At 40.0% G+C, this 13,428-nt stretch overlaps 1 protein-coding gene and 1 long non-coding RNA gene across 2 annotated transcripts; one reads left to right on the forward strand and one right to left on the reverse strand.

Moving 5' to 3' along the window:
* Positions 1–1,416: 1,416 nt before the first annotated feature.
* LOC9266558 (uncharacterized) lies at positions 1,417–3,361 on the reverse strand. The gene is given in 3 exon segments (XM_026021704.2): positions 1,417–2,025; positions 2,027–2,750; positions 2,854–3,361. Coding segments are annotated over 3 exon segments (1,617 nt in total). The 3' UTR covers positions 1,417–1,640.
* Positions 3,362–6,370: 3,009 nt separating this feature from the next.
* LOC112936963 (uncharacterized) lies at positions 6,371–7,809 on the forward strand. Its single transcript, XR_010737816.1, has 2 exons — positions 6,371–6,499; positions 7,368–7,809. It is a non-coding gene; the product is annotated as an uncharacterized lncRNA (long non-coding RNA).
* The last annotated feature ends 5,619 nt before the right edge of the window (positions 7,810–13,428 follow it).

A 13,428-nucleotide genomic window follows, 5' to 3' on the forward strand; every position in this document is an offset into this window, starting at 1 on the left:
CAGTAGAGGAGACCAGGCATACTAACAGTCCACTTCTATAATAATTTTTTTGTTATTTTAACTGTACGTTGAATATGTGTGGCAACGGTACGTTTTACTTAGGTTTGCCCGGGCTTCACAAAATTTCTAGCTCCGCCATTGTAGGGGGAGTTTATCAGAGAGTACCCTCAGTTAGTGAGGGCACCTATAGAGTGTCCCTGATTATAGATGCCCTAATATATGAGAAACATATAGCCCTCGATTTTCACTGAGACTGCACGCAGAATGTTGTTCACTTTGCTTGTCTATCAGACTGTCCCTGATCGGCCGCCCGTGTTTTCATTCAAATTTCTCTTTATCTTAGTTTCCAATCACCCCTCGTTTGATGAGGGGCATGTAGATCATCTTCTTTTCTGTTAATTTGTCTTTTTAATGTTAAAAGTGTTTTTTGTTCGGAAAAGAAAAAAACAAATGTATTTTAGGAATTAGGATGGAGGTAGTAGAGGCATTCTTCAAGTTGTACACATTAGTTGGTTAATGGCTCAATGCTGCAGCCTTGTTTTAGCGGTAAGCTACAAAATAGGCTGGTGAAGTGGTGGATGGAAGGTGCAACACATTTGAGGAAAAACTTGTGATTACTTTGGTCCTGATATGATCAACTTGCTCGCTCTTTTTTTAAAATCTTTTGACTAATATGATATGATATTGAAGCTAAACAAGTTGGATGATCAGCATTTGGAGTGGTTGTCTGCATCAATAGGCATTACATAATTCATAGTCCCCCATCAACTTGCTGCTATAGCTATATATATTCTGAAGTACACGCTACCAAATTCACACTAGACTGATTGAAGGCATTTATAGTAGTATAATCATATGATCTGAAGACTGAAGTCTCATTGAATATAGCCTTTGGATCCAAGTCCTTTAACATAATAGTACATGCTAACTGCTTGCTGATAATAAAAGATGAAGAGAATATGTGATCTTCTTCCTGGAAGAAGCACATCTGCACATGCATATGCATTATGCATTTCATGATGTCTTTGCCAGTATTTTTGTAGGTTGCTTGATTGCACCAAACTGAGACCACTCACGATTGTGGCTTCTCCAAACTGAAACTGAACTTTTCTTCTCTATGCAGTTTCTAAATTAAAGTTTCAAAGACTACTTCTGGAAGGTGAAATCAAGCATGATGTGCCAGTGTGCAAAGCAAAGCGGCTATCCAGGAAAAACTCCATAGGAAAAATGGAGGGTTTCCAGTGCATCTGAGTTCTATAGGAAAATTAACAGGAATGGGTTAAGTTCTGGGTGGATTACCCAATATCACAAGAACTCCGATAGGACACGCAGAGAACAATCATGACTGCACATCAACTACAAGAGATAACAAACAGACCACAATCAGAACGTACCCCAATTTATTTCCGAGTAATACGATCACAATCCAGACAATAATATGATTCTCTAAAAAAAAAAGCATAACACATAATATTGCACCAAGGGCATTCCCCTGTTACAATCACAATCCATAAAACATCCACACATGTTACAATCTCCAGAAACAAATACAAATGTTCGAACGTTATGATGAGATGCACACTTTACTGAAAACTGAAAACATGAGGGGAGCAGAGCATTAGCCATCAGCAATTCAGGTTTCAGGACATGCCAGAAGCAGGACTGCTCTGGTTAACCAGTCCAGGAGTGTCGTTCCCAGACTTTGCACCCTTCTTCTCCTGCCATAATTCGCTTTTCTCGATGCCACAATGACAAAACAAAGCCCAAATGAGGGTTATGAACTCAGTATCAGACTTGAGATCCTTGGCGTGAGCTTCTACATTGGAACTGGGAGCAATGTGCACAATCAAGTGACCCCACACCTCAGCTAGGATCTCCCAGAGACATGCTTGGCCCTCCTTCTTGATGAGTGCATTCGCCAGTAAAGCGCCTTGTTACAATATGTTTCCACTCAGATTTACATCATCATCATGTGTGCCTGGAACAAGAGCTTTCTGCTCCTCTTTCATAAGCTTCTTGTTCGCAATATGAGTGACAATCTTTAAGCATTTCCTGAGCACACTGAACAGCATCTTGGCAGGTCTTCTTAGACATCAAAATGGTTTCAGGGAGCAGTTTGGGCTTTGCAATAAGCAGGTACATACAATACTCTGACAAGAAATTGGCCACATCATGTGCCTTCTGAAACTTGCTGGTTAAGTTGATCCTACGATCATTGGCAAGATTGATCGCACAGAGGCTTGTTGCGATGTGCCAGACCAGAATAACACGGGAGCATCTTGGTAACTCTTCAAGGCATGCCAACCAATAACTCTCTGCTCTGTCACTGACACGTGGCGATGGGAGGTCTCTTGACAGAGGATGGCCCTCAAGGTCCATGGAGCGCAGTGCTCGGATGACTGCTGCCTTCTCACTCTTGCCCACACTACTATTTCTTTTTACTTTTAGATGAACTGTACTTTTGTTTTGATTTCTTTTGAAATTAAAAGAGATCATTTTCCACACTGACATCCTTGAGCTGAATGGTTGCAGTAAGACAGACTGGCCAGTTACTATAATCCCTTCCCTATGTCCTAAAATTTTGGCAGGGAATCTGAATAATATATTCATAACGACATATTTCTGCCATTTGTTTCTGGCATTCACAAAGTGGCATATAGCGACTAGTTTCGACCAGTTAGATATGAAATACCTAGACATCTCAAACATCTCCAACATCAATATCGTGTACATGGCTCCCGCCGTGATACCTTAACTCGGTTCCTGATATTACTGAGTGCATCGCATAACGAAAACTATAAGTCAGAGAGCCTCTAGCTTTATCTAGTTCCGATTTCGGATAATACACCTTGCCGATCTTTGCATAAAGCCATGAAGCCATGCTTACCTTCACCAAAGACAGTAGAAGAGTGAAGGAGAGTGACAGAAGCCCTCTGCAGAAGACCATAGGATAACTGGTATGGAGTGAGTCCCGGAGGAACTCAACATCCAGCTCCAGGATATCGAACAGTTCTTTTCCAGCATTATCTGAGAGGATCCTCTTGCTGACTAGCTTTCTGTTCATGTGAACTGTGGCTGCATGCAGCGTTGCTCCTTCCAGCCTACACCGAAGTAACCGATACAACGCAAAGGCCAGGCTCAGATCCTTCCCCTTCATGTTGATGGAGCTTGGCAGGAAGCTATCATCACATTGCCAAATTTTGTCCAAGGTAACTTGTGACCTCAAATCTTTAACACTTAGGCCATGCCCATTCTTTTTGCTTTGCTGCGACTCTCCATAGACAAAATACTTGTATCCTTCCATAGTATCTGGGTTGCAACTTCCAGGGTTAAAGCTGCTCTCATTACCATTGGCACCCATGTACTCCTGAAGAAGTTCTGAACTCCGGCCGTTCCACAAGGACCTGGATGCTACATGACGTGCCAGAATCCTGTAGAAACACTTTAGTGCCAGAAGACTCCAAAATAACCAGAATGGGACATGCCAGAACTTAGACCCATGTGTTATATTAAGGTATGCCACAGCTAAAAGCTTCAATGCATTTCTCAGCTCAAAATATGTTCCGTAACTAGAGAGGCAATTGATGCTAGAGCGGAAGCTGACCAGCATAAGGGCCCAGACTGGGAAGAGCTGATTCTTGAAAGGTGCAGCTTGCATGGCCCCAATAACATACACCAGGATGGCATCAGACAAAGCATCTAGCAAGCTCAAAATGGTTCTTTTCGTAGAGAAGAAGAAAATGCCCGACAAGAAGAACATCACCATGTAGAGGAATATGAGGAATCCCATTATAACTCGGATTCGAAGAAAGACGTAGGTCTCCTGATTCCATTTGATGAGAAAATATGCAATAAAAGCACCAGGACTCATTTTGGTTTTCCCACAGAAAAGCGTGTACAATCCTGGGCCCTGATCAAATAAAGTTTACAAAAGACAACTTTAAAAATAGCTACCAGAAAACATGGCAAATGTATTGAAGGGTCATGCTGATAATGCTATAGTGGACCATGTCACCATGGCAACAAGATTTACATTCTTCATGAAAGCATGACTTCACAGGCCACCTGTATGGGACAGGATGGGTGGAGAGGGTGGTGGTGCTAACAACTGATCTGTATTTGATACTAGTGAACTTAAAGCTATTATTGATTAATGAAATAGATCACATATAGTGAGTGTTTCCACGAGCTTCCCTTAAAACATGAAATTATTTGTGGAAGACTTTATTTGAAAATATTTCTTTAGAAAGGCTCATAGAAACACTTTCTTGCTTTCTCGAATGATTTTTAACTATAAGGAGGTGAAAGCTAAAACTGAAAAAAAATGAAAAAAAGAAAAAAGCCATAAGCGGCACCACATAGAAAGCTACTTCCTCCGTCCAAAAATATAGCAACCTTGTACTGGATGGGACACATCCTAGTACAACGAATCTGGACAGACCTCCAGTACAAGGTTGCTATATTTTGGAACGGAGGGAGTAGGAAGTAGGAAGGTGAAGGCGTGAAATTGATTTTTGTATGAGGAGTTTTGAAGCTTTGGACAAGGTACTTTTAGAGGTGCACAAGTAACATGTGCGGCTTCTGGCTTGCGCACTTCATGCACTATATGGTTTGATCCTTTTCTTGGTCAGTACTCAGGAACAGTAAACCATAATTAATTGGATGGAATGGACAGCCTAGCAGGCTAGCATAAGACACAATATATCTATCATTTTCTCACCAACTAGCCAATAAGTAGAGTGAACGAAGGGTGTACCTGCTTCAGCTTGTGCTCCGCAACCTTGCTGCCGTCTGCAGCAATGCTTATCCTATTAGGGCCTTGTTATTGTTTCATGACAATTGTGTGTCAGTTTAAATGAAGCTGGTAATGGATGCTCTGCTTTTGACCTGTAACAAACTACGACCACTAACTTAGTATGGCTCCTCACCATGCAGCTACTATTTCAAATCAGAATTGTGATTGCACAAATTTAGACGGTGAAAACTAAACATGTAATATTTTTTATGCAATGCACTACTTGCGGCTAGAAGAAAAATCACAGGGCAGGGATGATTCAAACATGCAATGCAAATACATCAGAAACTGAGCTAGGATGGCGAAAAGCAGCTGATTCTTACCCAGGTGCAGGATTCAGTAGCTGCTCATGATGGATGGATCTGCAGCCTGGGAAGATAGAGACAACTCTAGGCAAAACCTTCAGCCAAGAAGAGCACCGAGATCTGGAAACTGGGCTGTTGTCATAGGCTGAGTTCCTCCTTGACCTCACTCCTAACTCCTAAGATATAGTGATCATAAACTAAGGACCACATATCCCGCGGTCTTGTTAAGTCCTTATTTTTAACACACTTCCTAAAATATGGCATTTACAGTGGCGCGCAATAGATAATTCTGGCACTTGCTGTCTTGCTGTACTCTTCATTTATGGTAAGTAGTACTGTAGTAATACTTCAACGGTGTTGGCAAACTACATAAAAGAAAATTTGAACTGTGTAGTAGCTTTCACATGTGCGGACTTGTTCATCCAACTGGATTCCCCAGAAAACTGTTGAGTAAAAAAATAAGAAACAATCATTGACTTGCACAAAACTACTGATCCCTTACCGTGATTTCTCTTAGGACCTTCCATGATTTGTTCGTCCATTTATACAACCATTCGATAATCCCATAGCATTTACTCCTACTTTCCTATCACATGATTTGACGAGAAATGCACCGCGATTAAAAAAAAAGAGGAGATCGGACGGAGCTGCAAAAAAATTTACCGTGAGAGAAACAGAGAGCTCCATAGACAACACTGTAGAGCCCCATCGGACGATGCCGATGCCATGGCCGACCAAGAAAGCATCCCCCAATTGAGCGCCAGCCACCCTCGCCGCCGGCCGCGGCCGCTGTACCACCTCCGATGTTGATCCCCCCACCCCTACCGCTGAAACCGCCGCCATTCACCTCCTCCGCACCTCCCTCCCCGCCGGCGAGCGGCGGCAACAGCGGAAGCAAATGGGAGACCGAACGGAGGGAGAGAGAGAGAGAGAGAAGCAGCCGCGGTGCCACTCGGCCCAGTAAGCGTCAGCCTCCGGTAGGGAGGCACCGGCTGCCGGAGCGGCTCGTCGATGGCGGCTGACGAGGAAGACGGTGCCGGAGCCATCAACTTCCGCCGCCGCCGCCGCCGCCGTTCGCTGGAACTGCGCCGCCTCGTGCCTCTAACCCTCTCTTACACATTGCGGCCCAGTAAAGCTAATGAAATGGACAGCCCATCAGTACCACTGGATCGGCCCGCCTCCGCCTTCTGGCCTACAGGCCCAGATAGAAACAGACGGTATCGGGCCCACACGGCCCGTACATCTGGGCCTTGACTGCACACGCTGACACGCACCACCACTACAGCAAAAGCGGCGGCGGCGCCGCCGGCTGAGCGTGTACCGGCGGCGGGGCACAAGGCGATGATGGCTGCCGGCGACGAGGGCGAGTGAAGGAGGGGAGGTCGCCGGAAAAAAGCCGGTACTTACTCCTCCTCTTCTTGGCGGCTGGCCCTGCTGTTTTTTTTTTGTTTGTTTGTTTTTTTCCTGTAGCTTTGATTTCACAGGAAGCGGATTGATTTCGTTTGGGGATCCCTAGTTGATAACTGGTGAATCGATGGGCTGGAGTAAATAATTGCCTCATCAAAAATCAGGGCTCAAATCTCTCTGTATTGTTACATACTCTGTGCTAAGCTCCCCAAAAATGGCCCATCTCGAATTAACTATTATCAGGGTCGTTGTGGCAATTAGCTGGGGGAAGGGTAAAAGGGAGAAGTGAACCAGACAAGTTCGATGGATATCCAGAGTTAGACCCACTTACATCCCTCCCTGTCTGCATATAATTATTGGAATTCTTGAATTAGTTGGTAGTGCAGATCAAGGTAATTTCATATGCCATGCAAATGTGATTTTTGCATGACATGTACTGTGGAATTTATTGACAAACTTCTATATTTATCAAAAAAAAAACTTCTTAAAATAGAAAACCAACCATCGAGACAGATAGACAAATAAGTCAAACAACAGTTTGCTACATGACATAAAAGATTAATTACAAAACCAGGATACAATCAAACTCTGCAGATTAAGCATAAACAAGATAAACAGACCAGGATTGAGCTTACATCTGCATAGCTGCATATGCTGAACCTCAGCTAAAAGTAGCTAACATGATAGAAAAAATAGAAATATGTCTTCTTTCCAAAACAAAATATAGAAATATGCATGCCACCAAACGATTTGATTTATCTGTGTGATTCGTGGCAGTTACTTATTTGAACGGACCATCAGTCAGTCAACTTCATCTGACCCATATAGACATTCTGACTTATTCATTGACTCAATCTCAGGCCACACCTCAATTTCCAAGCTTGGACGACGTTTCCTTTCACTATTGCTGCATCTCAGGCCCAGTGAAACCATCTTTACAGCATCCTGTATAGACGTGTCATCCAACTTCAATTGAGCATCCAAGATTTGAAGTTTCTCCAAGATCATCTTTTGCTTGCGTGTGTCCATTTTTTCCAATTTTTTACCTTCCAATTTATCAACGATGTGCTTTCTTAGGCCCGTTGCACTTTGGCCTGTGACTAGCTGCAGCAGAATGATACCCAACGCGAATACATCTGACTGAGGAGTCAATTTGCCTGTATTCTTGAATTCAGGGTCCATATAGGGACCGCTACCCTTTGGCACTTCTGTAATATGGTTAGGCGTTCCTGTGTCGTTTGTCTGCTGTAACAAACGGGAGATTCCAAAGTCACTGAGCTTGCATATGTTTTCATCATCGAAGAGGATGTTGCCTGGTTTAAGATCACCATGAGCAATTGGATTAGGCTTGGCGTTGTGGAGAAATACAAGAGCAGTGCAGATGCTAGTTGCCACTCTTACTCTTTCTTCCCATGAGAATGATTCCCTTTGTTTCTCATTAATAAGGCGATCTTCAAGGGTGCCATTAGGTAAAAGCTCATACATGAGTGCGAATTTCTCACTGCATGCTCCTCTGAGAGTGATCAGGTTTTGATGCCTTATTCTTTTGAGTATCGCAATCTGAATTTTCAGAATTTTTTTTTTTGGTGCAAGAAGAGCAATAGTAAGAATACATGTTAGGTTTATCTGTCAGACAAATATTAGGTTTGCTAAAAGGTAATGCAAGAAGTTTAATGGTGCTAGAACTTGCTTGAAAGGGTGATGTGAACTGCACATTCTACAGAATAGCTTTATCTGTCGGATAAATATTAGGTTTGCTAAAAAGTTAATGCAAGAAGTTTAATGGTGCTAGAACTTGCTGGAAAGGGTGAAGCCGGGAAGAAAAGGTGAACTGCACAATCTACAGAATAAATTGTTGTGGCTGTCGTTTTATTGATCTATTGGTGCAGAACTGCAGGTAGTGTCCACCTCTATTGGAGTGATCGTTTCAGTAAGTAAAGTACACTATTTAATCAATATTTTGAGCATAAATATCGCAAATGAACAGTACTTGCTGATGATACTGTAGCAGCAGCCTCACACTGAGAATACCCTCTTCAGAGTTCAGAATATTTCCTAAATAGTGTGATTTGTTTTCTAGTATAAGAATTAGTTGTTTGACTATTTCTTTTTTTTTTTTGGTTTGATCTTACCCATATTTGGTAGGAGAACCCTTTATGCTATGAGGCTAGTGCTATTACAATGAAGCAAGAATAATGAATCAAAGAAGTCCCCATGATCTCTTTCTCCCCTCCCCTTCCAGTTGACAAAATAGTTATCCACGTAATGATAGAATTATTTACAATTTATTTAATTGGTTACTCACCTCTTGCTTGAACTCCCGTTCTCCTTGCCGGCTACTCTCATTGAGAATCTTCATAGCAACAGTCTCGTTCCGAAGTTTTGCCTTGTAGACGATGCCATAACCACCTCTCCCGAGACAATGATTTTGGTCCTTTGGGACTGAATCATCTACCTCTGAGGGATTGAACTCAATGAAGCTAACCCCACTACTGGAGTTTGAAGCTTTGTCCTCAATCCATTGACGGAACTGTTCATAAACAATCGTGATGGTTTTCATCCTCTTGAGTTCTTCGCCCTGCCTTTCGAGTTTTCTGCGCTGTCTTTCGAGTTCTTCGCACTGTCTTTCGAGTCTTTTGTGTTCTTCACACTGTGTTTCGAGTTTTGTGCCCTGTCCTAATTCTTCGTGTGGCCTTTCATGTTCTTCGCCATGTCTCTCTTCTTTAAGTTGCTTCTCTTTTCTTTCTAGCTCAGTTGTTTTCCCATGCTCTTCTTTTTGTTCGAGCTGCAATAATCGGAAGAGGTTATCATAGTTCAAAACTACTTCGGAGTTGACGAAGGGCCTATTTAGTTCGCGAAAAAAAAAATTTGGGTGTCACATCGGATGTTTAACCGGAAGGAGTTTTCGGAGACGAATGAAAAAACTAATTTCATAACTCGTCTGGAAACCGCGAGACGAATCTTTTGAACCTAATTAATCCGTCATTAGCACATGTGGGTTATTGTAGCAATTATGGCTAATCATGTACTAATTAGGCCATTCCCAACCCAAGATACTAGACATAGTTTCCATAAACTCCACATCATCAAGAAACTAGTACTAGACACTACCATTCCAATGCAAACACCACTATCCATACTTAAATTTAATGCTACTTATCTCACATGATGTATTGGATGTTGCGTAGAAACCATGACTCATGTGGTTTCCTTCTCTTTCCTCATTTATTCGCTTGCCACATCATTTTTCATCCTATGTGGCAGCTTATTTAATGCTATGGACACCATCTTAGTCATTGGGTTGGGAATGGTCTTAGGCTCAAAAGATTCGTTTCGCGATTTCCCCCCTAATTGTGCAATTATTTTTTTCAATCTATATTTAATGCTCGTTAATAAGGTCGAAGGTCAAAGCAGAAAGGGTTTGAGCTTCTTTGGCAACTTAGCTATTCTTTGGCAACAGAGCTATTTGCAAATGTCCAAAGATTCGATGTGATGTTTTTAGAAAAAAAATTTGGAAACTAAACCAGGCCGAAGGTTGATGCTGCTATAGGCTTAACTCTGCGATGCTAGGGACTTTGAGGATAGTTACAAGTTACAACAATCTTTATTATCAGTTGCTAGTAAAATACAATCACAATCCATATGTTTTGCATCAGAAAGGAGATACATGTAAGAATTATATAATTGTATGGCTAAGTATATTTCTTAACTAGTCTGGAGTTATATGGTACAAAATGGAAATGCGAATAAATTTATGAAGTATCGGAAATATGTCAGCTGTTAACAACTTATGATAAAATACTTTAGCCACTAGAAGAGGACAAATCAGCCAAAAGAAATATTGTATACTCCCCAAGTATTAGGTAGTAGGTGGAACTAAACGAAAATATTGTTATTGATTGAGAGAAGAAAATATATGGAGAAATTGTTATATTTTAAGATAAATTTTGAATGCTACGTTGTTATATTTTAAGAGGGAGGGAATACTTTCTAGTCCCTATGCAATTCTTAAAATTGCTAAAAAAAAAGCTATTGATGGAAAAAAAATACTACACATCATTTTGATCTGTGTTTTTTTGTTTTTGACAAAATAACAATGTAAATATTTTGGTAAAATTATCAAGCAACAAAGGGTGCGACGCAAACTAGTCGAAAGCATCTATTTGAAGCTAAAAGCCCAAAATAGATAGTTGTTTCAACAAACCGGCAGATTGAAAAGTAAAATATAAAAACCATAAGAAGTGTACTTTCTATATCCTCAACTTTCTGGTGAAGGTGCCTCTATGGAATTCTAATAATGAAGGGTCTCTATGTTATTTGCATTTGACTTTACAAAAATAGCTAGGGTAAAGATCCAGCTTTATACTTAAAAAAAGTTGGGATGGTTAGAAGGAGCTAGCCATCCGATATAATTAAGATAGATGGAGCCACATATTTCTAACTTTTCATTTAATCCAAGCAGAAAAATGAGTTCAGGAATTAAACCCAGCTGCAGCGTTCACAACTGAATACCTGCGCCAACCGCGCTAGAAGCGCATGCATCTCAGCCGTCCAATTGAAAAGATAGCAGCCATGATTGCATCATGTAGATAATGCATCAATTATAAATTTACTTTTTATGCTTGAATAGAAAACTACAGTTTTTATTTTTGCTGGTTTAATTAAATCCGTAGTTTTTCTTTTTGGCAAAGTAGCATGTAAATATCTTGGTGAAACTAATAAAAGCTCAAAATAGAGTTGCTTCGACGAACCGGTAGATACTTAACTAAATGAACAATAAGTAAATTTATAGAGAAAACTCATTGTTTCTCCATAAGAAGTGTGCTTACTATATCCTCATTTTGCCGGGAAAGGTAATCTACCTCCGGTGAAGGAAGTTTTCTTTCTGTATCCTCAGTTTGCCGGGGAAGGTACTCTACATCCGGTGAAGGAATTATTCTTTCTGAATCCTCAGTTTCTCGGGGAAGGTCTACCTCAGGTGGAGGAATTATTTCGTCCTGCGATTAATCATAGCTAAGCATTCTTACTATGTATATCATGGTTTGAACTTTTCTAGCTAGGCTCTTGAGGAGGTACGGAGAGCAACCTGAAAGTTGTTGAGGTTCCCTCTATTTCTAAGAGCACGTACCATCGCCATCCCTGCCGCCAAGAATACCCCTCTCATCTCCATCAGATTTTCTTGGTAGGTGCAACCGATCGGGATCGATTTTGATTTAAGAGAAACAAGCCCGTCGAAAAAAAAGAAATTTTAGAGAAGCTAGGCTTGTATTTTTGGATAGCACGAGGTATAGATCTGTAGATGGACAAAAAAGAAGAAGGAAAGGTATTGTTTGGTCGTCCTGACTAACACACATTCAACACGCCAACCGCTTGCAAATTGCACTTAACATTTAAGCAACAAAATGTAATTTAATGCAAATGGTTTTAAAAAATAAAATGGGCTCAATAGTATTGAAAGTTTGCGTTATCAGTTTTATAATTCTAAAGTTTTCAAATGGACTTTTACATTTTAGCCCTTTCAAAAGTTATTTTATAAACAGACCCTAGGAAACTTATGAGAACGTATCATATGCACACATTGTGCACACCAATTAAAAAATATCATAAAAATTCTAAAAAAATGTACATATACTTTTAATACAATTATGTGTAAAGTTTTATTTTTAAATTCATCATATATAGGGAACACCAAAAGGACAAATTCTGACAGATTTATACCCACAAAATTGTCAAATTTTTATCTATTTTGTTATGCCTAAAATATAATGAATTTGAGTTTAAAACTTTACATATAGGTGTAATACTAAAGTACTTGTGCATTTTTTTTCTAGATATTTTTGGTGAAATTTGTTAGTTGGTGTGTACGATGTGTACACGAGAAACCTTGTGTGCGCATGATATTTTTCATGAAACTTTTAGTATAAATTTACCTGGGCATATGCACTAGAGTATAACACCGAGGTTACAATCAACTATGCGGATTAAACATAAACTAGAAAAAACACAGACCAGGCTCGACCGCTCGAGCTTAAATTTGCATAGCTGTATATACTGAACCTCAGCTAACATATTGCGAAGTTTTACAGAGTACATGCTGGTTCAGAAAATTTTTAAAAAAAGTATACATGATACCTAAAGAATTTTATCTATTTGGTTCTTGGCAATTACATTATTTAGAAAAAATAATTTCATACCACAATACATCTTCCTCAATCCTTTTGGGTGGGGCACATCTATATTCTATCTACCTATTTCTATTATATACTAAAAAGTTAATTAAACACCCTACAAACGTTCCTAAAGTACCACACAGCATTCCTATAAACCCTCATAAACCTCCAAGTAACACTTTAAAATATAACCATTGATTTTCCTTTAAATTGATGGGTTCAGTATTTTTAACCATTAAATCTAATTTAAAAACCAAAATCCCCCTCTTCACACCCGTCCCCACCTCCCCTCCATAGTACGTACTTACCCTTGCTCCGGTTGGTTCATACGTACACCCCTCATCTTCTCTTCCGATTTTGGTTCATACGTACTCCCCTTATCTCCTCTTTCCTTTCCTAATCTTCGATTTCTATAGCTAAATTTAAGTCACGTATATTTTTTTATTATTATTTTATTTATAATCAAATAAATAATTCAAAATCCATGATGTTGTATGGGCTATATATTCATTGAATGGCAACCAAATATACAAGGAGGAAACATTATTTAATTATAAAAAGGTTGACAACATATAATATGTCACCTTAAATAATTCTACGAACATGCATTGCTAAATTATAAGATGATATCCAATCTATCTATCTATCTATTATATACTAAATGTTTAAATTCCTATAAACACTTCTAAACCACCACGTGACACTTATATAAATGCTCCTATGGCATCACATGACACTATAATAAATTAGA

Source organism: Oryza sativa, chromosome 11, assembly GCF_034140825.1.
Source record: "Oryza sativa Japonica Group chromosome 11, ASM3414082v1".
Taxonomy (NCBI): domain Eukaryota; kingdom Viridiplantae; phylum Streptophyta; class Magnoliopsida; order Poales; family Poaceae; genus Oryza; species Oryza sativa.